The sequence below is a fragment of the Bos mutus genome, chromosome 11 (genome assembly GCF_027580195.1).
Source record: "Bos mutus isolate GX-2022 chromosome 11, NWIPB_WYAK_1.1, whole genome shotgun sequence".
NCBI classification, from domain to species: Eukaryota; Metazoa; Chordata; class Mammalia; order Artiodactyla; family Bovidae; genus Bos; species Bos mutus.
Genome location: NC_091627.1, coordinates 96268077 through 96294548, shown reverse-complemented (window position 1 = coordinate 96294548; position 26472 = coordinate 96268077). Strand labels below are relative to the sequence as shown.

Sequence of the window (26472 nt, the reverse complement as noted above, 5' to 3'; positions counted from 1 at the left end):
TCTGTGGTATAGATGTACTATAACTTATTCAACCAATGCCCTATTGAAGGACTTTTAATCTTGGTGTTTTAAATTGATGCTGCAATGAATATGGCTCTGCCCACAAGTGTCACTGTATTTGTAGAATAAAATCCTAGATGGTGCATAGCTGGAGAAAAGGATGTGAATTTGTAGTTTTTACAGATTTTTCCAAATTGTGCTCCAAAGAGGCTGAAAAAATTTATACTCCTGAAGGGCATCTGTATTTTTACAAAGCTTCTCTGGTTATTCCTGGGCAGTTGAAGTTGAGACTCAGTCCCTGCCCTTTAGTTGCCTGAAACCTAAGTTCATCAGTTTCTTGTTGACCACAGCCCACTTAGGGACTGAAAGGTGCATCAGCCTGTCCCCAATTGATATTTCCTTCTCTTCCTTATCCCCACTCTGGCTAGGACACAGAGTTGCAAAGAAAGTTAGACCATGAGATCCGGATGAGGGAAGGGGCCTGCAAGCTGCTGGCGGCCTGCTCCCAGCGAGAGCAGGCTCTGGAGGCCACCAAGAGCCTGCTGGTGTGCAACAGCCGCATCCTCAACTACATGGGCGAGCTGCAGCGGCGCAAGGAGGCACAGGTGCTGAAGAAGACAGGCCGGCGGTAAGCAAGGGGAGGCGAGGCTTTATGGGGATAGTGGTGCTCTGGATATATATATGGAGCATGGAGCATGGAGCACCTCGAAGACGACTTCCTGATGAAGACTTCCCAGGGACCTAGAAGACACCTTGATGTTTATCACCACAGTGTGCTGCCCAGAGGCACACTAGTGAGTTGCTAGGGCCCAGTAAAGCCCGTGTGTCTGGTGAAAGGCTGCTAGTCTGAGGATAGTAATGCAGGAGTGCTAATTTGCTAAGCCGTGCCTGTGATCTGACAAGCCTGTTTGTCTGGCTTCTGGAAAGCTAATTTTCTCAAAGCCAGTTCACCAAATGGTCAATTTGCTAAATGACCAATTAGTCATTTACTGTAACAGACAGTAGCTATTGTACTTGGGGTTTGCCTCATTTGAGGCAGAAATTGGGAGAAATAATAATAAAAATAATTTAAGTAAAAGCCTGCTGCTGCTGCTGCTAAGTCGCTTCAGTCATGTCCAACTCTGTGCGACCCCATAGATGGCAGCCCACCAGGCTCCCCCATCCCTGGGATTCTCCAGGCGAGAACACTGGAGTGGGTTGCCATTTCCTTCTCCAATGCATGAAAGTGAAAAATGAAAGTGAAGTCACTCAGTCGTGTCCGAGTCTATCGACCCCATGGACTGCAGCCTACCAGGCTCCTCCATCCATGGGATTTTTCAGGCAAGAGTACTGGAGTAGGGTGCCATTGCCTTCTCCAGTAAAAGCCTACCCATTCATATAAATTAGACTGTGTACTAAAAGGACTCAATCTGACAAAACTGTAGTGAAATGGTTGAGGTGATACTCTGGTAAAACTAAAATGTGGGAGAAAATATTTGGCAAATTGATCAATTCTGAGAACTGACCATTTTTTTGTAAATTGGTCACTTGGAAAATTGGCTTCTGGCAAAGTAACCTGTTTGACCCCACAAGGCTGAGTGGGGAGAAGGTCCAGGCCCCTCGCAGGCGTAGTGTCCATTCCAGCTCACACACAAGGAGGTTGCCAGGAGGCCTCTAGAGTTCACCCATGAAGACACCAGGGCAAGGCAGGAACCCCTCAACGGCTGCTCCATAAAGTTAAAGGAAGAGCAAGCAGGCATAGGGACAGCTTCTACTTTGAGTCTGCTGTCTCTTAAGAGGTGGCCGTTGACAAGCTCTGCCTTGCCCAAGTCCTCACACATCCCATACAGTGTGATCTGTGGCACACCGTAAGTCCCTGGCAGCTGAACACGTTGCCATCAGTGCCACATCATTTAGTTTAAGGCTGTTCCAAGTCTCTAGTTTCATCATGACGAATTATAAATTAGTATGGAGAAGCTGGCCACCACCTTAGGAAAGGGACACATGCTCAGTGAGTTCTAATGTTAGGCAGGGAGGGGAGGAAGACCGGATGTCCCTCCCACAGTGGAGGAACTGGGAACTTGGGGCACTGGGAAGGTTTAGCCAATCTAGCCAGAAGGTTAGAGGGGAAATCAAAGCTGGGGGGGGGGGGAAGATGGAGAGAGATTTGTGATAAATGGGATACAAATGTCCCCTATTTGGGTTCTTGATTTTCTGACTGAGTACCCTCCTTTATTGAAGTGATGAGATGGCAGAGACAAGTACCCTCCTTTGTTGTTAAAAAGAAAGCCTGCACACTCCTCCAAGCCTGAGGAGAATCCTTGAAAGGGAGTCTCTCTGTGGGCAACCTGTCTCCTCAAGCCCCACTTCTTCCTGGCAGGAGTCTAGGGAGGTGGTCAGGAAGGGTGCTTGCTGGGGGTGGCCTGAGCTTGTACTGTGTGTGTGAGCTAAGTGCCTCTAGTATTCCCAAGCCCAACAACCTCCTGGGTTCAAAGGACAACTCTCCCTAACAGTCCTTCAGCTCTGCCAATGTCAGCCTGGCAGGGATCTGGCAGCTGAGCCCTGGGCCGGGGGGGTCCTAGAGCCTTTGGGAACCAGAGCCAGGGGGAATAGTGTCAAGAGGCCAGGCTAGGATGTTGTGATTTGCCCACAGGCCTTCGGACAGTGGGCCACCCACTGAGCGCTCCCCCTGCCGTGGCCAGATCTGCATTTCTGGTAAGAAGCACAACTACCCCAGCTGCTGGCATTCTTTGCCCAGTGATAAGATCTCCTGTCCTGTCTTGATGTCTGTTCCTATCCCTCTGCCCCTTAGATCTTCGGATTCCACTCATGTGGAAGGACACAGAATATTTCAAGAACAAAGGCGGTGAGTTCCACACATGTGGGACAGACTTAAGGGAGTGGCCCTGAGATTGGAGGTCCCCTCGGGGGCACATCATTACCGGTTTTGCTCTCGGCCCCCAGACCTGCACCGCTGGGCTGTGTTCCTGCTGCTGCAGATAGGGGAACACATTCAGGACACAGAGATGATCCTGGTGGACAGGACCCTCACAGACATCTCCTTTCAGAACAACGTGCTCTTGTGGGTACCTCATCCCTGTGGCTCCCCACTTTTTCTGCTAGGCTCTAATCATGTAGCTGCAGAGGAGGGGAGGAAGAGAAGGAGGGAGGGAGCTGGGCCTTCCCTGTGGAGCTGTCCTGTACTTGCAGGACATCCATCCTAACCCCAGTGCCGCTCCCTGGACTGGCCCAGACTATCCTCCCCTCCTTGCTTCCTCCCATATTCCTACAGTGCTGAGGCAGGGCCAGACTTTGAACTGCGGCTGGAGCTGTATGGGGCCTGTGTGGAAGAGGAGGGGGCCCTGGCTGGAGCCCCCAAGAGGCTTGCTACCAAACTCAGCAGCTCCCTGGGCCGCTCCTCAGGGAGGCGTGTCCGAGCATCGCTGGAGACTGCTGGGGGCTCAGGCAGCAGTCCCATCTTGCTTCCCACTCCGGCTGTGGGGTAAGCACCTATTTTCCTCCCTGGCCCTCAGCTGGCCACTGGTGATCTCTAAGCTGTGTTGAGCATGCGGAGCCTATTTTCAACTGTTGCCAGGACATGCAGACAGATATGAATGAGCAGTGGTCACATACTGGGAGGCACTCTGGCCCATACCTCAGGTACTTCAAACAGCCAACTGAGAAGATCAACAGGAATGCAGGAAGAGCTAGGTTCTGGGGTCTTCACTGCTTTTGCAGCAACAGATACACCTTATGTAGATATAACAGAGTGTCCCTGGCTACAGCAGAATAGCCTGGGTGCTGTGGTGTTGCCTACAGGCACCTGGAGGCATCTAGTAGACTCACTGGGTCTCTGAGGAGCAGTTTGAGAACCTTGCAGGTAATGAACAGATTGCTTATTTTGGAGACAGATGCAGATTCAGATTCAAGTTCTACCTCCTCAGCTTTATTTTGGGGCAGACTTCTTAACCTGTTTAAGCCTCAAGCTGCCTCGTCTATGAACTAAAGAATGCCACCAACCTCAGGGCTGTTGTGGGAATACAGTGGGATAACGTATTTAAAGCACAGGCCCCAGCACTTAGCGGGAGTACAGTATATGTCTGTTTCATCCCCTGTGGGGGAGGCAAGCTAGCTTTCTGTGGGGCAGCCTAAACAGGGGGGCAGACCTGCTCAGCTCTTACTGCTCTTGCCACCCAGCATGCCCCTCACTTGGCTGCTGCCCACTTCTCTGTCCTGCAGTGGTCCTCGTTACCACCTCTTGGCTCATACCACGCTCACCCTAGCAGCTGTGCAAGATGGGTTCCGCACACATGACCTCACCCTCGCCACTCCTGGTGAGTATGTATCTATGTGGGGGACGCTGGATGATGAGAAGAGGGGCTGATAGATGGTTCCTTCCCCTTCACATTTCCCACCCTCACCCTGCACTTCTCTCTCCCCCAGAGGAGAGCCCTGCCTGGCTGCCCCTTTACGGTAGCATGTGTTGCCGCCTGGTGGCTCAGCCCCTCTGCATGACTCAGCCTACTGCAAGTGGTACCCTCAGGGTGCAGGTGAGGGACCCTGAGGAGTGGAAGGGAAGTGGGAGAAGACAAAGGAGAGCCAGATCACGTAGGGATCAAAGAACCATTGAAAACGTAAGATCTGGGTGGAGGAAGGAGGGGCACGGTAAGATGAAAGGAGGGTAAGGTAGGAGGGTGGGCAGAAAGGAGTCATTTTTCTGTGGGGGGCTGGGAAGAAGGGTGTTGGGGGTGTGATTCCCCTAGGAAACCTTGAGTCATTTATGCAGCAAGCAGGGGAGCCGCGGGACTGGGTGCAAGTACACGGAGTCCTGAAAGGCACAAACCTCTTCTGTTACCGGCAACCTGAAGACACAGACACTGGGGACGAGCCGCTGTTTACTATCGCAATCAACAAGGTGATGAGTCTCTGGTGGTGAAGCCACCAGGTGCCAGGGTTCGGGAACCTCTCCATCAGGCCCTGGGAGGGCACAGAGGGCACAGAGACCTCAGAGAGATTAAAGCTAGCTTCCTGCTCCCAACAGCACCACACCCTGCTTCAGGGCCAGGGATGCTGAGGGACCATGTTCTCCCCACCAGCATCACGGAAAACGAGTCCCTTCTACTCACCAGCCTCCGCCCCTGCCAAGTATCACAGAGAGTTCGATTGCCAGTTTAGGACTTTTCATCCTCCTCCCATCTTTCTTCAGATTCCAGTCTGCGTCTCTTTTACCCTTTCCTGGTTTTCTCTCCCAGCCCAAGTCCAAGAACTTCTTTGTTTCCTAGCCCTTTTGCTGGCACTCCTGCCGACTTTTATAAAAGTATTGAGGGGCCTTAGTGTTCCTGTTCCTGCCTGCCTCCTCACCTTCCCTGCCTTGCTCCATCCCTCCTTTCCTGTCTCCATCTGCTCCTTTTCCTGACTAAGGATGACTTGTCTCATTCCAGTCCTTTCTTGCCATTTCTTCCTACTCTGATCAGTAGGAGCCAAGTGAGAGGGCTTGGTGAAAGCTCCACAAGTTCCTCCTTCTAAGGGTAGGGATGACCAAGCCTGCCTGATGTCACTGCTGACTTCTGTGACCAAGGTGAAGGTGGAAGCAGATCTTGGATTTCTCCTCTAGGAGACTCAAGTCCGGGCAGGGGAGCTGGACCAGGCAGCCAGCTGGCCCTTCACCCTGAGCATCAGTAACCGGTATGGGGAGGAAGAGGTAACGCACACTCTTCAGGCAGAGAGTCGGGGAGCCCTGCAGAGCTGGATGGAGGCTCTGTGGCAGCTTTTCTTTGACATGAGTAAGAGGAGGGGTCTGGATTGGGGCTTGTTATTTTTACCAAAGTAAAATTATTTGATAATTCTTATAATTAAAAATTATATAATACAATATTAAATTATTATAATAATTCTTATAATAATACAATACTTTTTGAAATGAGCCTGTTTTCAAGAATGTGTGGAAGGGAATGTAGCAGGGGAGAAGGCAGCCCACCCCCATCAATGCTCTCCCCTCAGGTCAGTGGAAGCAGTGCTGTGATGAAATAATGAAAATTGAAACACCTGCTCCTCGGAAACCACCCCAAGTGCTGGCCAAGCAGGGGTCCCTGTACCATGAAATGGGTGAGTGAAAATGCACTGTGGGGTCCTCATGGGCAGCTGCGTTGGGGGCTTCAGGGGAACCCAGATAGTGGAGACAGAGAGAAAGCACACTGTGGGCTAAGGCAGAACTCTGGGGACCCAAGTCCCACCCAGGAGTCCTTTCCCTTCTCCAGCTCTTCTTAAAATCACCTCCACCAAAGTCCAAACAAATCCTTGTAGAACCAGACTCATTTCATGGATTTTTTTTTCCTAATTTTTTCTTTCCTGTTTCCCTTTCTGCATGTGGATTCCTGTCTGTTCCTCTGACCCTTCACTTGCCCGGCAATGCTTTAATTTTCCTCCTCTTTCTTGGTTTCTTCACCTCCTTCTGCCTACTCCCCTCTCGCTGTCCACCCACTGCCCCCATGTGCCACAGTCTGATCAGAGCCTGTGGCTCCTGGGGGCCCGTGTGAGGGGCTGCTCCTGCAGGATAATGCAGTCTCAGCAGAGATCCGGGCTCTGCTTTCCTCCTCTTACACTGACAGGTGATGCTCAGGGCTGAGTAGCTCTGGGGCCCAAGCTCTGACTCCCCTCCCCTCGATCCCTTCCTGATGCCACAGCTATTGAGCCGCTGGATGACATCGCAGCAGTGACAGACATCCTGGCCCAGCGGGAGGGCGCGAGGCTGGAGACACCCCCACCCTGGCTAGCAGTGTTTACAGACCAGCCTGCCTTGCCTGGCCCCTGCTCACCTGCTTCAGTGGCCCCAGCTCCAGCCCGGATCCATTCCTTGCCCTGGGGGAGACCCCGAACATTCTCTCTGGATGCTGTCCCCTCAGACCATTCCCCTGGGGCTTCTCGCTTGGTCGCCCCTCTCCCCCTGCAGCGATCCCCACGATCCAGAGGCCTCTGCAGCAAAGGCCCACCCCACACTTGGCTCCAGTCACCAGTGTGAGAGAGAAAGGTGCTGGCAATAGGATCTGGCCAGAAGAGGGGAAGATGTGTGTGCAGCTGGGCTCGGATTCAGCACTGTTTGCAGCAGGCTGACCAGCTTGGCCTCCCCTTCCTCTGCTGGAGTCGGGGTAGGCTGAGAAGGGGTATCAGAAGCCCCTTTAAGCTGTGGTTGCCACGGTGCTGAGGGACTTGTTCCCAGGGCTGGCTGGGACCCCGTAAACCCTTCCTGGGAGAAAACTGGAACCAACCCTGCCCTACCTCCCTGCATTAACCAGCTTTGAGAATGGCACTGAAGAGCCTTGGGAGGGAACACACCTCCCTTGTGACTTTTACATTGACCATTAAAGTTATTTAACATCACCCTTCACCTGGTTGTTGAGAACAGATTGCCTCTTGACTTGGTCAGGACCCGCCATAGCCTTTTATCCCTGGAGCTTATTCACTAGGTGTGAAGTGTGACCATGAGATTGAGTAATCAGACAAGGGCTGGGTGGAGGGGGAGTACTTTATAAATACCACAGGGCAACAGAGGGCTGCTCTTCTCTCATATGCTGCTGAATCTCAGGATCTCAGCGACGTCATAGCCAGTCACAGCAAAGGAGCTGCCTGAGGGGTCACAGAATCGGGCACCACACAGCTGGGTGTCAGGCACACACTCACCATGACAGTGTTCCACCTGGGAGAGAAGACAGCTGTTCAGGCCTGTGGCCTCATCCTCGGGCCCTCATTCCATTCCTCTTATGACACATACCTCAATGTAGCCATCCTCTGGGCTTCTGCTCAACTTCCAGATGTGTACGAAAGTGTCTTCAGCCGCAGAGAGTAGCTATTTTAAAGAAAGGCAAGGAGGACCAGTGGGAGTCAGAATGTGCTGACAGAGGGCTGGTATAGGCTGTAAAGCTCAGTCCAGGTGCCTGGGAAGGGGGCTACCCTGAGAGGCAGAGATAAGTCTGTGGAGTGCCTCTCAACATCCCAGCACCAGGAAACAAGGCTTTGCAAGGTCAGAGCTAGAGACTGACCTTGCCCACCTCAGGAGCCAGGTCCAGGGCACAGATGGCCCGGGCGTGGGCATCGATCTGGACGTGTACAGTTCCTGTACTGGCTTCATATAGACGCACTTGCCCGTTCCCGTAGCCTGCTGCTATGGTTCCCTGCCACAGCTGCACAGAAGAGCACGGGACCCTGCAAGGGTGACATCGCACTTTGATTTCCCAGACCTAAGCCCACTCCCCACCTTGAAGCTACCTCAGGAAGGCCTCAGCCCCCTTCTGCCTCACCTACCCGAATCCTGGAATCTGGGTCAGTAATTTGAATTTGGGCCCTGATCTCCAGACACACAGCAAGCCCGAGTCATCTGCTGTCACAGTGTCAGCCACGCAGTCCTGAGGGGAAAGGCAGGATTAGCCCTTTTTTCTCCCTGCTGGGTCCTGTATACAGGGCAGGAGGGGAAGGGAGGCAGTATTTGCATCTTTGTCTTTCCAGGGAAAGGGGAAGATGTGGAGCCATCACTGGCTGGAAGGGTCTCTTGGAAGCATTAAATGCTTTCGTTATATTCCTTATAGAGTCTGACTCCCTGCCCCAACCCCAGCACACACCCCATGTGTCAGGGTATACAATTGTCCTCATTGGATGAATGATGAAACTAAGGCCACAGTGTTAGGGCCTTCTGGAGGTCTTGCACTGAGCCAGTCACAGTCATGACTGAACTCTGGGACTCTTGACAGCCCCTCAACCCAGGCAGCCAACAGAGCCCATGGGCCCAACTTTGTGCCAGGTGTAGTGTAGCATAGGAATTATAAGATACATACCCTGTTTTCAAGAGGTTTACAATCTAATCAGGGAGGTAAGAGTTGTCTTTGCAGGCAGTGTCAATTCAGGGTTCAGCTAAGGGAGACGAGTGGGGGCTGGAAGAGGGGGAGGCTTCCAGGAGAGGATAGCACTGGAGGTGGGCCTCAATAGGGTGGACTCGCCCAAGCTCAGAGAAGGAAGCCACACATGTCAGAAACCATCGGTCCCAACTCCTCCATTCACACCAGGATCGTAAAGTATGAGTGAACTATTAAGTACCACATAAATAGAAAGTATTTCTGGACTCATCACTGGACTTGAGGTTGCTGAAACTTAGCAAAGTGCACTAATTTGCCCAAAGTCATTCAGCTGCTTAATGGCAAAGCCAAGGCTTGAACCCAGGTCCCCTGCTTTCCCAAGGTGGGGAAGGCCCTCAGATTCACTGGAACAGGTAGGGGGGATCCACTCACCTGTCCCTGGGCAGGCTCAGTGGCAATGTCTGAGATTGGTGTCTGGTGCCTTGCCAGCTCTTCACTCAGTACAATGTTGGGACCCTTCGTGGGGATGTCAAACACCAGTACCTGGCCCGACCATGTTCCTGCAGAACCAGTGCTCCACTGATGGCTTCCTGATGCTCCCAGGTCTCCAGCCACCATGTTCAGCCCTCCCTCCATCCCAGAAACCTTAGTAACAAACCCACCTCTCAATGTTCCAACAGCCCCACTCCCAACATTCACTGCCCTTTTCCTATACCATCCTGACCCTCTGAACCCCTCCATGCCTTTTTGGAGTTTCTCAGACCCTCCTTCACTCCCACCCCTCTAACACTCCACAATTTCCTCAGACCTTCAGCAGCATCCTGGTCAAAGCCCACACCCCTATACCTCAGCACTCTCCAATGCCCTGCCTTTGGCCCCCTCACCCACACAGACGTAGTGGCCACTGGCAGCAATTCCTCGGGCAAACGCAGCCTGCACTGAGTATGAGAGTGGAAAACGATTAGAAGTATTATCCCCCCTAGGCCCAGCAAACACTCCCTACCCCCAACCCAGTCCTGCAGGTACCTAGAGAGGCATCTCCAGCGTCCAGTGCATGCCAGTAGACCATGACGGAGCCATCAGACTCGTACATCTGGAAGACCAGGGCAAGGACGGGGTCATAACCCAGCTGACCTTTGCTGAGCTCTGTACCAACTACTCCACATACTCATGTTAACCTTAGCCTGTTTAATCCTCAAAATTACCCTGGGAGGGAGGCGCTACTTTTATCTATTTAACAGAAGACACTGAGGCTCTGAGAAGTTCACTAAATTGCCCAAGGTCACACAACTAATAGAAGGGCAGATATTGGAGGTGGCACTTAAGAATTGGAAAACAAGGAAGGTATGAAGATGAGAAATGAGGGGGCTAAGCATGAAACAGCTTGGAAATGTTTAGAAGTAAGATCGCTGGGTTGGGAAGATCCCCTGGAGGAGGAAATGGCAACCCACTCCAGTATTCTTGCCTGGAGAATCCCATGGACAGAGGAGCCTGGCCGGCTACAGACCACGGGGTCGCAGAGTCAGACACGACTGAGCGACTAAGCACAGCACACACACTAGGGGCCTTGGCGAGAAGTTAAGACTCTAGCGGGGGAGGATAGGAAGGTCCTTGTCTTACTTGTATTCCTCGATGAGAGGTGAGTACCAGCAATACTCGGAAAGGGAGGACACACCAGTGGATCTAGAGGGAGATAAATCAGAGTAAGAAGTAGGGCAGAGGACATGAGGACTCGAAAGTGTGGAAATTCAGACAGTCAGGGAAGGCCTATTCCTTCAGGTTTGGAGAGGAAGTACCGGGTTCTAGGTAGGGCGGGGTTCAGCAACACCACTCCCAACTCCACGCCTCACCTGGGTGATAAGTGGGGGGCTCACTCCAGCGCCCTCCTTAGCGTGGAGTTGGCGCTGGGCCAAGGGCACACCCTCAGGAGCAGCGCTGAGTAGCTGGGCGCTGGGTCCATGAACTACTCCAAAATGAGTGAGGTTGCGGGCGGGCAGCTGCAGCACACTGAGGTTGTTGCACAGGGCGGCCGCCGAGCCTCGAAGCGGGATGGAGCGCTCCCGGCGGAACATTCTTGGGGAGAGAGACGGTCGATCCCAGGCGCGCGGAAAGCAGAAGATAGCCGAGATTCCTAAGGGGGCTTGGGGGTGGAGTGGTGCTGACAGAAGGCAGTGGGAAAGCCCCCGGCGACTGGGTCGCGAGGTGAATGAACGAGGGCCTCGGGGATGATGATGGGGGTTGGTGGTCACGTGTGTGGGAAGGGTAACGCGGAGCTGGCGAGGGGAACCCTAGGGCTGAGTCATGAGGTGATGGGGGGAACCCCAGAGGAGGAATGGTGATGGCCCAGGACCCAGTGGCCCCAAAAGCCCGAGTCAAGGCAGGATGAAGCAGGGTAGCCCCTAGGCTCTTCCTCCCTCAGCCTGGCTCCCCGAAGCCCCCGGACCAGGTCAGAGTTCACACCAGCAGCTCCGAGACTCCAGAAGCGTTCGGTCTCTCCGAATCCGCCGCCACCATAGAGACGACGCACGTACGCACAGCCGTTGGGTGGGGTGAACTACCCTAACGTGCGACGCGCGGCCGGCGCGGCTGCCAGGGCAACTGTGGGCGGGGCGAGCCTCAGCGCGGCGCGGTTGCCGAGGAGACCGATAGGCTGCAGTAGCAGCTGCGGCTGGACCGGAAAGCTGCTGGAGCCTGGGGGTTGAAGCTACAGTTGAGGCGATGGCGCACGAAGGCCCGGTGAGCTTTAGCTCAGCTGAGGGTGGCCCAGAGCGGGGTTAAGACCAGTGTCCGGAGCGGTGGGCCAACTCTGAGCCACCCGGCATCCGCCTTTCACGCGGGCGTTCAAGATGACCGAGGAAGCCATGTCTGTGCACTAGGACGGAAAACCTACACCTGCACCACGCGCACTCACAAGCATTGTCACACTTGGAGCCTGAGGAAGGGGTTAAATGGGTGATGAAGAGCCCAAGAACAAGAAGTAACTTTGACAACAGTTAATGCATTTAATGAGTCTCTTATATTGAGGTACTCATTTAAATGGATAAACCAGAATTGGTCAGGCACTGGGGAGAGGGTGTTGCTAGATAGGTTTCATTTGGAGAATTTCGGGAGGAATAAATGGATTAAACAACAATTCTGAGGCTGCACTTGAAAGTCAATTGTTTAAAAGCCAAGAAACTCTAAAATAGACTGAAGAGCATTCATGCAGTAATATCTCCAACCCCTCTGGTCAGGCCATTTCTAGGTGTAGCCATTAGCGCGGGTGTAATGAGAGCCTGGGCGTGGTTGTCTAAGGAATCAACTCTCCTCTCCCAGCCCTACCTACCCCTGCTCTGGCCAAGCCTGAACGGGGCTGTGGACCCTTCCTTGGGCTTGCCAACAGAACTGTTCTCACTAGCAGAGAGGGGAAACGAAACAAGGGATTTTGAGTTCAGTGTGAGGTTTAGGAAACACCAGAGTTGGGGGAGAATGAATTTTGGGGAACACCATGTATGAAGCAATAATGTTGGGGGTGGGGAGACAAAAGTTAGGGAAATTGTGTTGGGGGTAAATTTTAGAAGGAATCAGCTTCAGGGAAACTGTTGTGGGGAAATTAAGAGGCTCCCAATAATTTACTAGTAAATTCGTATGTCCCTAAAATGGGTTTTGGGGAGACTAGACTTTTTTTTCAGTGGGTTTTTCTTGATTATAAAAGGATATAAAGTCATTGTAGAGAACTTATAAACTGGAGAAGAGTGTAGGAAAAAAACATATACACGGTGCTTTCCTTTTCTTCAACACATATAGGTTTACACACCTGAGATCATACTTGATATGTAATTTTATATCGTTTCTTTCATTTAAGATTACATCATAAGTATTTTCTTATGCTATTGTAAATTCTTCCTAAAGACTGCCTTTAATCATCACATAATATTTCATCATATAGGTAGCACACAATTAGCCACCTATTTTCCTTGTTAGATGTATGTTTTCAATATTCTGCTATTATAAATGACATCACAGGGAATATTTTAGAGAATATATTTTCAGAGTATGCCTTTGTGTATTTATAAAATGGAATTGGTACTTTTGAAGATTGGATATCTTTTCAAATGTTTATTAGTCATCAATAGTTCCACTTTTGTGAAATATTATGTTCTTATTATCCTTGGAGATCTTATGGTTATAAAAATTTATATGCATTTTTAATGTATTTGGGAATATCTTTTTAAAAAATTTGTTGCATGTATTTTTGGTTTAGGAAGCAGGATAAAGCCAAGCTCTGGAGTCAGACAGACCTGCATATGAATTATGACTCTACTACTTCCTTACTCTGTGATCTTAGGCAAATTCTGTAAAATGGGGATAAAAATAGTATGTAGTCTAAAAAATGTAGGAACTGAATCCATGTATGTGACTAATATACTTTCAGTTCAGTTCAGTTGCTCAGTCGTGTCCGACTCTTTGCAACCCCATGAATCGCAGCACGCCAGGCCTCCCTGTCCATCACAAACTCCCAGAGTTCACCCAGACTCACGTCCATCGAGTTAGTGATGCCATTCAGCCATCTCATCCTCTGTCGTCCCCTTCTCCTCCTGCCCCCAATCCCTCCCAGCATCAGAGTCTTTTCCAATGAGTCAACTCTTCGCATGAGGTGGCCAAAGTACTGGAGTTTCAGCTTTAGCATCATTCCTTCCAAAGACATCCCAGGGCTGATCTCCTTCAGAATGGACTGCTTGGAGCTCCTTGCAGTCCAAGGGACTCTCAAGAGTCTTCTCCAACACCACAGTTCAAAAGCATCAATTCTTTGGTGCTCAGCCTTCTTCACAGTCCAACTCTCACATCCATACATGACCACAGGAAAAACCATAACCTTGACTAGATGAACCTTTGTTGGCAAACTAATGTCTCTGCTTTTGAATATGCTATCTAGGTTGGTCATAACTTTCCTTCCAAAGAGTAAGCATTTTATAATTTCATGGCTGCAGTCACCATCTGCAGTGATTTTGGAGCTCCAAAAAATAAAGTCTGACCCTTTTTCCACTGTTTCCCCATCTATTTCCCATGAAGTGATGGGACCTGATGCCATGATCTTAGTTTTCTGAATGTTGAGCTTTAAGCCAACTTTTTCACTCTCTTTCACTTTCATCAAGAGGCTCTTTAGTTCCTCATCACTTTCTGCCATAAGGGTGGTGTCATCTGCATATCTGAGGTTACTGATATTTCTCCCGGCAATCTTGATTCCAGCTTGTGTTTCTTCCAGTCCAGCATTTCTCATGATGTACTCTGCATATAAGTTAAATAAGCAGGGTGACAATATACAGCCTTGACGTACTCCTTTTCCTATTTGGAACCAGTCTGTTGTTCCATGTCCAGTTCTAACTGTTGCTTCCTGACCTGCATATAGTTTAAGTGCCAGTAAATGATAACTACTGTTATCAGCTTGTAATTAGGAATTTTAAGAAAAAGCACAGGAAAATTTGACATATATATATATGTGTATATACACATGTGTATATAAATACATATACAGTTGCTGCTGCTGCTGCTAAGTCGCTTCAGTCGTGTCCGACTCTGTGTGACCCCATAGACGGCAGCCCACCAGGCTCCCCCATCCCTGGGTTTCTCCAGGCAAGAACACTGGAGTGGGTTGCCATTTCCTTCTCCAATGCATGCAAGTGAAAAGTGAAAGTGAAGTTGCTCAGTCGAGTCCAACTCTTAGCGACCCCATGGACTGCAGCCCACCAGGCTCCTCCATCCATGGGATTTTCCAGGCAAGAGTACTGGAGTGGGGTGCCATTGCCTTCTCCATATATAGAGTTACCTACCCATTTCTTTATTATTTCTTACATTACTTTTATGCTTAGGCAGCTGTTTCTCACCCAGAGATTATATGACAATTTAAACTATTTTCCCTACATTTTATCTTTTGTTTTAATTTTGTTTTGTTTGTATGCGTGCTTTAATTCATCTGGAATTTATTTAGATGTATATTGTGAAATGAGGATCTAAGTTGATTTGGGGAATGGGAGGAAATGGGAAACACACCAATAATTCCTGCTGTTTATTGAATTTTTCAAATTCCTGAACTCTCAAGAATTTTGAATACTTTGAACTAGCACAAATAACAAGGACTGTGCAGTTAGAGCTATATATAGCCTGGGCTCACTGTGTAATCCCAAGCAAGTGGAGGTGAACTGCTATCAGGCTTCAGTTCCTTTGTCTGTGAAATGGACTGAGTGAGCTGTTTGAAAAATTAAATCGGCTAGGTCACCTGAAAAGCATCTGTCACATAGTAGGCTCTTAGTAGTAAATTGTCCCTTTCTAAAGGCCTTTCCTAAAAAAAATTAAAAATAAATAAATAAATAAAGGCCTTTCCTTCGTCTTAGACAACCTAAGGAAGCTTCCTCCTAACCCATAACTGGTGCTCCACTCCTCGGTTTCCCGCCCTGAGTGCCCTATTCCTTTCCCACAGAGGCAGGTCCGAGACCGCGGGATGACCCGATCCAAGGCGGAAAAGGTGCGGCCACCTACGGTTCCGGTGCCGCAGGTGGACATCGTGCCTGGGCGGCTCACTGAGGCCGAATGGATAGCGTTCACGGCTCTCGAAGAGGGCGAGGACGTTGTGGGCGACATCTTGGCTGATCTGGTGGCCCGAGTCATAGACTCCGCCTTTAAAGTCTATCTGACCCAGCAGGTAGGCCTGGATCCTTGTCCTTCAGACACATCTCCCCTCTCCTGACCCCTCCCTGCCGGACTGAGACCCTTTCTCGCCTCCGCAGTGCATTCCATTCACCATCAGTCAGGCACGGGAGGCCATGCTGCAGATCACCGAGTGGCGCTTTTTGGCTCGGGACGAGGGAGAATCTGCAGTGGCAGAGGACCCCACATGGGGCGAGGATGAGGAGCCCTTGGCTTGCACGACGGATGCCTGGGCTCAGGGATCCGTGCCGGTGCTGCACGCCCGGGCCTCGATGGGGCTGGAGGAGACGTTTCAAGGCGAAGTAAGCCCAGCCTCCAGCTGCCGCCCACCTCTTACCGCCGCCCCCGATCCATTACTCACCCCTGACCTCCACCCCTGTGCATTTTCCCAGGACCAAGACAGCGTGGACCAGATCCCTTTAGGAGGATCGTGGACGGATTCAGGCTCTCAGGAGCCGATGGAATCTTGGGAGCTAACTGTCACCCCGGACTCTCCACCCACGCCCGAGTTGCTTCAGGAGACAGGGCCCCGGAGTCCTTTGGAGAAACTAGGTGATCAGTCGAGGAGCGACCAGACTGACCTGTTTGCAGTCGGATCCTCGAACTCGAGCAGCCAACTGTCGTTGGAGATGGTGCCGGCAGGCAGTACCCACGCTTCTCTGGAGCTGTCCTTGGTAGCCAGCCCTCAGGCCTCTGTCGAGCGGGCACAGCCCATCAGCTCTCAGTTCTCTCTCGAGGACCTCTACAATTGCACGCCCCAGCCGCACGCGGCTGGAGACCGGCTGGAACTCAGGGAGGAAAAGGTGCCCCTCATCCCCTCGCGGGTGTTGGTGTCCGATCCCTCCGCGGGCGGCCCCACCACGCTCAACCCCTCGGCGGGATTCCAGCCGCAGCCGCCGTGGCTGGCTGAAGAGCGGCCCAGCGCACTTCACTCCAGAATTGGCCATAAGGGGGCGACGGCGCGTCTGGACCCCGCGCGGCTGCCGCGCCCCTGGGTGCGCCCGCTGTCGGAGGTCCTGGTCCCAGACTCGGAGGGCCGCCCCTTGGAGGCCTACCGGGGGCGCCAGCGGGGCGAGAAGACCGAGGCCCCAGCCGGACCGCAAGCCTCCCGCCCCAGCTGCCGCGTCTCCCGGTCAGAGTTCTTCCCTTTCCCACCTGGCGTTCCTGTCCGAACTTTGGGCCCTGGTCTAAGCCTCCAGTTCCCTACTCTAAACTTAGGCCTACCATCGCCAGGCTTTGGTTCAAAGCTTCCCTTCCCCAGTCCCGGGCTCCGTTTTCTCGCCACACACCGGGCGCGCCCGGACATGGCACGCAGCCCCAGCCCCAAATTATGGCCGGGTGCTAAGTGGCCCAGCGGCTGGGAAGGGAGGCCGAACTGCTGGGTGAGCTCTGGGCCGGTCGCACCCGTGTACCTCCGCAGGGCCTGGACCTTGGGGACCGGGAGAGCCAGGATCCTCACCAATATCGTCATCCCGTGCCTCAAGTTCTGGAGGCCACGTCCCAGGTGACGTGGAAGCCCGTGTTGCTGCCGGGAGCATTGAAGCTGGCTCCTGGTGTGAGCATGTGGAACCCAAGTACGCAGGTGCTGCTTAGCTCCTCTGAGCCTCAACGGAACGACAGAGAAGGCAGCGCCTCTCCTCCCATCCATACAGGTGCCCCGAAGCCCCAGGTGACTGTGGCACAGCTAATGAACTCAGCCCTCAAAATGTGGTCACTCCCCTCCAAGCGCCTGCCCAATTCTAAGCCCTAGGCATTGGGAATTCTACCTTCCTTCTGTCTGCTTGCTAGAAATAAACAGCCGAGTTGCCTTAAGAATTGGCCTGATGTCCATCAGTTCCTTCCAAGTGTGTACTCTCACTGAACTGGAGAGGTCTATAAGAACACAGAACATAATTACGTTACACCCTTAGGAGACCCTGCTTTAGGGTCAAGGTGGCTCTCCAGGAGAGGCATTCTGGAGAACCATCCCCATTTCCACAAAGGAGCACGCAAGGGTTGCAAGAGGGATCTGCCTCAGTTGGGAGAACTTAGTCTCCTTCCAGTAGGGGAAGAAGGGGTGGCTCTGTTTAAGCACAGAGTGATTCAAGACATGAGGAATTTGATTTTCAGTCCCTGGAGCTCTATCAATTCACCTTAGAGTGCGTATCCAAGTTTTCTGTGAATACAAATTTGAGGCTATGCAGGATTTAGGGAAACTCTGACTCCCTTGATCTTTGACCAGCATTGGAATGAGGCAATCAGATAGCGAGTGAAAATAATTTAAGGAGGAACTCACTCTCAGGTTCAAATGGGATACTCGAACACATCCAAGAGTGAGTGGTGCCTCCTTAAATTTTGTGCTTTATGCTCCACATCAACCTGTTGGCTGGTCCTACTCTGCTCTGACTAGTCCCTCCCCGCCCCACTTCTGTGGGCAGCACTTGCTGGGGGTGGGCCAGTCTTCTCTGCCATGTCTCTGTGGTCTGTACTCAGCAGCCCAGTATGGGGTCCTGGCTCTGCCCTCCTCATTCTGGTCCTCCTGCTTAGACTAAGTGTGCAGATCTGGCATAAGTTTTATCTCTGGGACCTCCAGCACTGCTCCACGGATTTGACTGGGAAGACAGCAGTGGTGACTGGGGCCAACAGTGGTGAGTGTTCCTCCTGACCTGCCACAACCACAGCCTCCAACTGCCCCAACAGGGAGGGCAGAGAGGAGGACCAGCTCCCACTGTCAGAACCCTTGTTTCCCACCCTACTTGCTCCATTGCCCTCTAGTCACTCCCCAGACTAGCATACTCTGAAGCTGCCCTCCCACAGGCATTGGGAAGGCTGTGTCCCAGGAGCTGGCCCACCGCGGGGCCCGTGTGATCCTGGCCTGCCGTAGCCGAGAGCGAGGACAGCAAGCCCTGGCTGAGATACAAGCAACATCTAAGAGCAACCGCCTCCTACTTGGTGAAGTAGACCTGAGCTCTATGGCCTCCATCCGGAGCTTTGCTCAGCGGCTGCTGCAGGAGTGTCCTGAGATTCATCTATTGGTTAACAATGCTGCAGTCTGTGGTATGTGCCTTGACTTACTTCCCCTAAACACATTTCCAGAATTTCATTTCTAGCTCAGGGACCTCAAAACAGGCATCCTTAAAGCCTAACCTGTACATCCCATGGAAACTCTCTAATTCAGACACTATCCTGAAAAACCTAAAATTATAGTCTCAAACATCATTGCCCCCATCTCAACACATCCATGCTCCTGTGGTGTTTCTGTGCTGGGTTTAGTCACTCAGTCGTGTCCAACTCTTAGTGACCCCATGGACTGTAGCCCTCCAGGCTCCTCTGCCCATGGAATTCTGTAGGCATACTGGAGTGGTTACCGTGCCCTCCTCCAGGGGATCTTCACAACCAAGGGATCCAACCCAGGTCTCCTACCTTGCAGGTGGATTCTTTACTGTCTGAGCCACCAGGGCATTTCTATTGAACCCAATATATCCTCCCCAGATTTTGTCTCCCTCAGGATTCTCACTCCATCACCCACTACCTATGTTTTCATCTTCCACAGGGTTCCCTACCACACTTACTCCAGAGGGCCTTGATCTCACCTTTGCAACCAACTACACTGGACCCTTTCTGCTCACAAATCTGCTCCAAGGTAAGGAAGGATGGGTACTTACCTTCTGTGTGACCCCTGCTTTTCCATTCCTCTAGCATTTTCATGGCTTACTGTCTGTCATGGTCATCTCCTTTCCCTTGGCACCCAGATGCATGCTGAGTAATGACCCAATACATTTTAACTTTTCATACCTGGCATCAGTCAAGATTAGGAGACTGGTAATGGAATCAGTTAGCCCCCAGATATCCATACAACAAGCAGGAGGATATAAGATCTACACCACACCTCTCTTTCCCTCAGGTCTGTGTTCTAGCCAGACCAGTAGACTCAGTCATCTCAGGTCTGAGTTCTAGCCACACTGGTAGAGTCAGTCATCTCAACAAAAGCTTCTTGAGGGTGGTATTAGGCTACTAGGTTTAAGGAGGCTGTGTTCTCCTAGGGAAGGGAGGGTTTAAGCAGCAGGCGCATTCTCCCTAACATTTTCCCTGGATTGTCTGATAGCCTGTTTATAATTTTATTTATTGATTGATTGATTTTTGGCCGTGCTGGGTCTTCCTTGCTGCATGGGCTTTCTCTAGCTGCCCTGCAAGGCTTCTCGTTCCAGTGGCCTCTCTTTTTGTGGAGCACAGGCTCTAGGATGCCCGGGCTTCAGTAGTTCCGGCCTGCAGGCTCAGGAGTTGCAGCTCATCTGTGCTGGGGCTCAATGGTCACGGTGCACGGGCCCAGCTGCTCTGCGGCACGTGGGGTCCTCCTGGATCAGGGATTGAACTCGTGTCTCCTGTATTGGCAGGCAGATTCTTTACCACTGAGCCATCTAGGAAGCTCTCTAATAGCCTCTTTAAAAGAAAATTAATTTTTTGTTCAGGTAATGAATAGATGTCCAAAGTACAAAAGGGTATATAGAAAAAGAAAGAAAGAAAAGAAAAACTCTCCTCCTCTCCTGGAAAATCAGCTGCCCATTCCCTTCCTGGGAGGCAACTCCTATTGCCAGGTCTCATGTACCCTTTAGTGAGCAATTAAATTAGTCCTGACTGGAAAGTGAACAAAGAGCAAGGCCAAGCTCTATGGCCTATTAATACATTAATACGTAATGTATTAATATATGTTTTGCCCTTTTCCAAAAATTGTAACGTGCTACAATACCCTGTGTCTTGCTCAGTAATAATTTCTTGAACTGTCTTCTTGTTACTAAAAAGTATGTGTGTGGGGGGTCTGACTGCTCGCCACTCAAAAGCCAATAAACAGGCCAGGTTCATGGAAAGGAAAGTTTGCTCTATTTCGGATTCTGGCAGCTAGTGGTAGGGAGGGTGGCGGACATCTGTGCAAAGGCCGACTCCACCACCGGACAAGCACTGGGTGAGAGCTTTGATAGACAGAGTGTGTGTAGGGGGGAGATTACATGTGGAAACAGTGCATTTATCTCTAAGAGTCATCTTCAATTGGTCATCAGTGGTCTGACTAGCATCATCTTCATTGTTTTAGGCAGAGTTAATCTTCAGTCCTAGGTACAGTCTGGTCACCATGGAGTTAACTTTTCCACCTGATATTTTGGTATCTATAAGACAACTCACAGGATATGGCTCAACATATTATCTATAACCCTTGAGAAAGAATTAAAGGTCCTTAACTATGCTTAATGACTAAATTACTATTATTTAGTCTCTTTAGACAGTTTTCCTTTGTTTCAGCCATTTTTCACTTTTCTGATTAAACTTATTCTTTGATTAAAGTTTTCTATAGACAAAAGGCGGGCAGAGGACATGGGGCGGGGAGAGGGGCAAGGACCATATGGTCCTGCTCTGTTTCATTCTCTCCTATCTCCTCTGTCTAGTCTATTCTCCCTTCTATGTCTTCTAAGAAATCACCTTTCATCACATCACTTTCTTGCTTCAAATTTTTAGAGGCATTCTAACCTTTATACAATAACTAAGCTGTTTATCTCCACTTACAAAACCTCCGGCAGGCTGAGAGCCTCGCCTTGACGTTTCCCAAACCCACGCCCTCATCTTCAGCCAAGATTTTTTCTCTCTTAGGCCACACTCTGTCTTCTAAATCCTGGCTGTAATTTGCACATGTGTTTCCCTCTATTTGGAATATCCTTTCCCATCCTTTTAGCTTGGCTAACTTAATTCAGCTTCCAGCACTCAGCACAGATACCACTCGTGCTGTGGATCCTGTCCTGACACCTCTGCCTCCCACCCGGTGTCCCCATTTTCCTCATAGCTCAGGTGGTAAAGAATCTGCCTACACAGCAGGAGACCTGGGTTGGGAAGATCCCCTGGAGAAGGAAATGGCAACCCACTCCAGGATTGGAGATGGAGATTGGAGATTGCCTGGAGAATCTCATGGACAGAGGAGCCTGGCAGGCGGTCCCTGTGGTCGCAAAGAATTGGACACGACTTAGCAACTAAACCACCACCACCACCTGAGCCCCTGTAAACAGCTCTGTTCCTGTACAGATGCTGTTGCATGAAGATCAGTCTCCAACTAGGTTGTGAGCCCCTTTGGTCTTTATGTCACTATGTTTGCAAGTCTGGAGTTCACTGTCCTCTTTAAGAATAATTTTCTCTTCAGCAAATTATGGCTGAATACCTCCACTCAATTTTTCATTTGTGATTCTTCATGAGGGCTTAAAATAGTTTTAGTATTTTGAAACAATAAGTAAACTCTATGTGATAACTATAATTTTTTATACTTTATATAATCCAGACTTTTTTTTGTATAGTTAGGAAACTCTTTTCTTCCCCAAAGATTTGCTTGTACCTCTTCTATTGATAGTAATTTTACTTTCATTCTTTTGGAAGATAAATTCCAAATTTTTTTTAATTAAAAAATTTTTTTTAATAAAACTCTTTCCCAAGAATCTCTGCACATATTTCTTTTCCCCTAAGCCTAGCACCCATATGTCTTTAGTGCCTAGCATGGTGTCTGCCATAATTCAGGGGCGCAGTGAATATTTGTGGGATGAATTCAGTTCAGTTCAGTTCAGTCGCTCAGTCGTGTCTAACTCTTTGCAACCCCATGAATCGCGGCACGCCGGGCCTCCCTGTCCATCACAAACTCCCGGAGTTCACTCAGACTCAAGTCCATCGAGTCAGTGATGCCATCCAGCCATCTCATCCTCTGTCGTCCCCTTCTCCTCCTGCCCCCAATCCCTCCCAGCATCAAAGTCTTTTCCAATGAGTCAGCTCTTCGCATGAGGTGGCCAAAGTACTGGAGTTTCAGCTTCAGCATCATTCCCTCCAAAGAAATCCCAGGGCTGATCTCCTTCAGAATGGACTGGTTGGATCTCCTTGCAGTCCAAGGGACTTAAGTGAATGAATAAATGTATGAATGTGTGAAAGCCAATTTTCACAGCATTTCCAGCCTCTCCTCCCCATTCTTAGCCATCAGCAAAATAAAAATATAAACAAGGATTAATTAAATTAGCTTCAGCTGGCAAGCGGCAGAAAAGGGAAAACTCCACTTTTACTTTAGGCCAAAAAAAAAAAAAAAACCACACTAAAATAAAACAAGAAGAACCACCTTCGTAAAGCAGCTAATGAAAATAGTCACAGTCACATTACACTCTGCACGGGGCCCACTGACTGTCTTCTGAAAGCCTGGGATGGACCCTGCTCTCCTGTAGTCTCGTGGAGAGTGGGCATGGGGGTTTACTCCATGACTTGGATTAAGGGTATGTGCTCTTCTCTCCACCTAGGGGCCCTGCAGCGGGCAGGGTCAGCCCGGGTGGTGAATGTATCTTCCTTCCGGCAATCACATGGGTACATTGATGAGGATCATCTGATAGGGGTGGGTAGACCTTTGACCTTCAACCAGAACTATGATTGCAGCAAACTGCTTTTGGCCTCGTTCACTGGGAAGCTTGCCCAGAGACTTCAAGGAACAGGTAACTGCCTCTGACACTCCCTACCCTTCCACTCCCATCACGACCTCCCAACCCTTCCCATCTCATTCCAATATATTCTGGCCTTAAAATACTCCCAATATCCCCAAGCCAGCTGTTAATCTCTTATCATTTATCATCGGTGCACCCAGTATTTCTCTCAATCCCATCTTCCTACCTCCTTTTCATTCTTTTCCAACTTTCTCATCATCCACAACTTCCCTCTCCTCCAACACCACCCATCATATTCCCCCTGAAGATCACCCCATGCTTTCTAATACTTCTATGTCCTTACTGGCTTGGGCATTGCCATTCATGTAAGTTGTGAAACACGGACTTCTCTGGCACCACCCCCAAGTCTCTTGTCGCCTCTACCCGACAGAAGTGGTAGGATCCCTCCTTACTGCACACTGCAGAACCACACTTAACCCTTCCTTCCCACCATCCTCCTCTCACTTCACCACGCACCACACTTCTCAGGTGTGACCGTGAACTCTGTGGACCCGGGCGTTGTGTACACGAAAATCATGAAGCACTTCTCCTGGTCCTATCGCTTCCTCTTCTGGCTCCTCAGCTTCTTCTTTAAGGTGGGTAGTGGAGAAGCTGGCGGTGCCTGAAGAGGGTGGGTCAGGGCTCTGCTGCTCAGCGTCCCGGTAAGTTAGAGCTTGCCTGGCTTTACTCTTCACTTCCTCTATGTCTCTACAGAATAGCAAACAAGGTGCAGTCCCAGTCCTCTACCTGAGCTTAGCCAAGGAGCTGGATGGCATTTCTGGAAAACATTTTAGCAGTTCCTGTGTGATAACTCTTCCCCCTGAAGCTGCTCAGGATCCTCATGTGGCCCAAAGCCTCTGGAATACTTCAGTCCGACTAACAAACCTAGACAAGATGGACTGATCTTCTGTGGCCCCTGCCTTAACTAGCCACCCTCCCTCTGACTCCCAGCCCTTACTCTGATTATGCCTTCTGTTTGCCTGCTCCAAGGATCAATCTCTTTGTCTAGTAGAGTGACCACTTCCTCTTTCTGTTGGTTCAGGGGCATGAGACCTCAGATCAGCCAGGGGACAGTTTCAGCTTCTACTTTATTGCTAGTTGTCTGATAGAAGTATTCATGTCTTAGGCACTGGGATCTCCAGACCTTCTGAGTCCCACATTGTAGGGACAGGGACTAAGACTCCTTTCAGTGGGTATTAGACATGCCAATAAGAGGGGAAACTTCTATCTATTGCCCTTGGTTCCTGGCCTTGGGAGAGGCAGCACCACAGTGTCCTCTGGATCAAGGTGTGTGCCGCATCCTGCCGGAAGCACTCTAACTCCATAGGGTGCTGTCTCCCAGCTGTACCGTAACTGAACCTACAGGTAACCCTTCCACCTGTCTATCAAGCCAGCTGCTCCTGAGTGCTGAGTCCTGCAATAAAGATAGTGAATTCTGAGAGAGAGAGACCACTGTTTCTTTCAAAAGCTAAATGAATTTCGAAATAAACTTTTCAAATTTCACATACACAATGCCTGTATATGTATGTATCTACTTGGGAGGATTGAAGTTTTTATGACAATGAGTTGTTCTAAGCATGAAAAGTATGTACTTTTATCTATCTAAATCTTTTTAATATCTTTATAAATTTTTGAATAAAGATCTTATACAAGCTTTACTATATTTAATTTCAGATACCTTACTTTTTATGCTATTGCAAATGATATTTTAAAATTTGTATATTAATCGTATATCATTGAGAAACTTTACTGTTATCTAATTGTGATAAGTCATCCATACATTCTTTTGGTTTTTGCACATGGAAAATCATACCAACTAGGAATAATAACATTTATTTCTCCTCTTTCAATTAATATAAATTTTATTTCTTTTCCTAGACCTTAACTGATTTTCTGCTATTAAACCAAACTTGCATTTAAACCAACTTTGTCAGAGTGCTAATTTTGTATGAAAAAAAGTGGATGTTAGTTGCACAGTCATGTCTGACTCTTTGTGATCCTGTGGACTGTAGCCTGCCAAGATACTCTGTCCATGGAATTCTCCAGGCAAGTTTACTGGAGTGGGTTGCCATTTCCTTCTCCAGGGGATCTTCCCAACGCAGGAATTGAACCTGGGTCTCCTGTATTGTAGGCAGATTCTTTACCGACTGGGCCACTAGGGAAGCCGCTAGTATATAATTTGGTATACATGGCTAAATTTAGTATACTCATGTTTTTGTTTGGAACTATTTATTCATATAGTTTTGCAAAAAAGCAAAATGGCTGTCTGGGGAGGCCTTACAAATAGCTGTGAAAAGAAGAGAAGCGAAAAGCAAAGGAGAAAAGGAAAGATATAAACATCTGAATGCAGAGTTCCAAAGAATAGCAAGAAGAGATAAGAAAGCCTTCTTCAGCGATAAATGCAAAGAAATAGAGGAAAACAACAGAATGGGAAAGACTAGGGATCTCTTCAAGAAAATCAGAGACACCAAAGGAACATTTCATGCAAAGATGAGCTCGATAAAGGACAGAAATGGTATGGACCTAACAGAAGCAGAAGATATTAAGAAGAGATGGAAAGAATACAGAGAAGAACTATACAAAAAAGATCTTCACGACCCAGATAATCACGATGGTGTGATCACTGACCTAGAGCCAGACATCCTGGAATGTGAAGTCAAGTGGGCCTTAGAAAGCATCACTACGAACAAAGCTAGTGGAGGTGATGGAATTCCAGTTGAGCTCTTGCAAATCCTGAAAGATGATGCCGTGAAAGTGCTGCACTCAATATGCCAGCACATTTGGAAAACTCAGCAGTGGCCACAGGTCTGGAAAAGGTCAGTTTTCATTCCAATCCCAAAGAAAGGCAATGCCAAAGAATGCTCAAACTACCACACAATTGCACTCATCTCACACACTAGCAAAGTAATGCTCAAAATTCTCCAAGCCAGGCTTCAGCAATATGTGAACCGTGAACTTCCAGATGTTCAAGCTGGTTTTAGAAAAGGCAGAGGAACCAGAAATCAAATTGCCAACATCCACTGGATCATGGAAAAAGCAAGAGAGTTCCAGAAAAACATCTATTTCTGCTTTGTTGACTATGCCAAAGCCTTTGACTGTGTGGATCACAATAAACTGTGGAAAATTCTGAAAGAGATGGGAATACCAGACCACCTGATCTGCCTCTTGAGAAATTTGTATGCAGGTCAGGAAGCAACAGTTAGAACTGGACATGGAACAACAGACTGGTTCCAAATAGGAAAAGGAGTTCGTCAAGGCTGTATATTGTCATCCTGCTTATTTAACTTCTATGCAGAGTACATCATGAGAAATGCTGGACTGGAAGAAACACAAGCTGGAATCAAGATTGCCGGGAGAAATATCAATAACCTCAGATATGCAGATGACACCACCCTTATAGCAGAAAGTGAAGAGGAACTCAAAAGCCTCTTGATGAAAGTGAAATTGGAGAGTGAAAAAGTTGGCTTAAAGTTCAACATTCAGAAAATGAAGATCATGGCATCCAG

General features: G+C 49.5%; 4 protein-coding genes across 10 annotated transcripts in view; 3 read left to right on the top strand and 1 right to left on the bottom strand.

Annotated features, from left to right (window-relative positions):
• The window catches only part of RTKN (rhotekin), a 31004-nt gene extending 23661 nt beyond the window's left edge, over window positions 1-7343 (top strand). For 4 of the 6 annotated variants that reach the window (XM_070379842.1, XM_070379838.1, XM_070379840.1 and 1 more), the window contains 11 exons: window positions 429-628; window positions 2633-2694; window positions 2792-2845; window positions 2944-3061; window positions 3272-3481; window positions 4219-4313; window positions 4423-4613; window positions 4766-4894; window positions 5594-5762; window positions 5980-6084; window positions 6663-7343. In XM_070379842.1, coding sequence (XP_070235943.1) covers window positions 468-628; window positions 2633-2694; window positions 2792-2845; window positions 2944-3061; window positions 3272-3481; window positions 4219-4313; window positions 4423-4613; window positions 4766-4894; window positions 5594-5762; window positions 5980-6084; window positions 6663-6997 — 1629 coding nt within the window. In that variant the 5' untranslated portion in view covers window positions 429-467 and the 3' untranslated portion in view covers window positions 6998-7343. The remainder of the gene's footprint in view (window positions 1-428; window positions 629-2632; window positions 2695-2791; window positions 2846-2943; window positions 3062-3271; window positions 3482-4218; window positions 4314-4422; window positions 4614-4765; window positions 4895-5593; window positions 5763-5979; window positions 6085-6662) is intronic. The other 2 variants (XM_005906724.3, XM_005906725.2) reach the window with 1 other exon arrangement.
• A 125-nt stretch (window positions 7344-7468) lies between these two features.
• Window positions 7469-11393, bottom strand: WDR54 (WD repeat domain 54). Of its 2 annotated transcripts, none has more exons than XM_070379844.1 (10): window positions 11283-11393; window positions 10673-10962; window positions 10443-10505; window positions 9849-9915; window positions 9707-9760; window positions 9255-9382; window positions 8278-8378; window positions 8016-8178; window positions 7748-7822; window positions 7469-7672 (listed from the first exon to the last, which is right to left on the bottom strand). In XM_070379844.1, the coding sequence occupies exons 2-10, from the start codon at window positions 10892-10894 to the stop codon at window positions 7541-7543; spliced, it is 1005 nt and encodes a 334-aa protein (XP_070235945.1). In that variant the 5' UTR covers window positions 10895-10962; window positions 11283-11393; the 3' UTR covers window positions 7469-7540. The 2 variants fall into 2 exon arrangements, with proteins under 2 accessions (XP_070235945.1, XP_070235946.1); XM_070379845.1 differs by having other exon boundaries at window positions 10673-10895; window positions 11283-11348.
• Window positions 11394-11431: 38 nt separating this feature from the next.
• On the top strand, window positions 11432-17533 carry C11H2orf81 (chromosome 11 C2orf81 homolog). Its single transcript, XM_005906721.2, is given in 5 exon segments — window positions 11432-11558; window positions 15280-15501; window positions 15587-15808; window positions 15899-16871; window positions 16874-17533. Coding segments are annotated over 5 exon segments (1818 nt in total). The 5' UTR covers window positions 11432-11540; the 3' UTR covers window positions 17257-17533.
• Window position 17534: 1 nt separating this feature from the next.
• Window positions 17535-24975, top strand: LOC102267260 (retinol dehydrogenase 12). The gene is made up of 6 exons (XM_005906720.3): window positions 17535-18133; window positions 18303-18542; window positions 19039-19128; window positions 22790-22978; window positions 23456-23562; window positions 23681-24975. Exons 1-6 carry the CDS (start codon window positions 17956-17958, stop codon window positions 23867-23869), a joined length of 993 nt encoding a protein of 330 aa, XP_005906782.1. The 5' UTR covers window positions 17535-17955; the 3' UTR covers window positions 23870-24975.
• Window positions 24976-26472: the final 1497 nt, after the last annotated feature.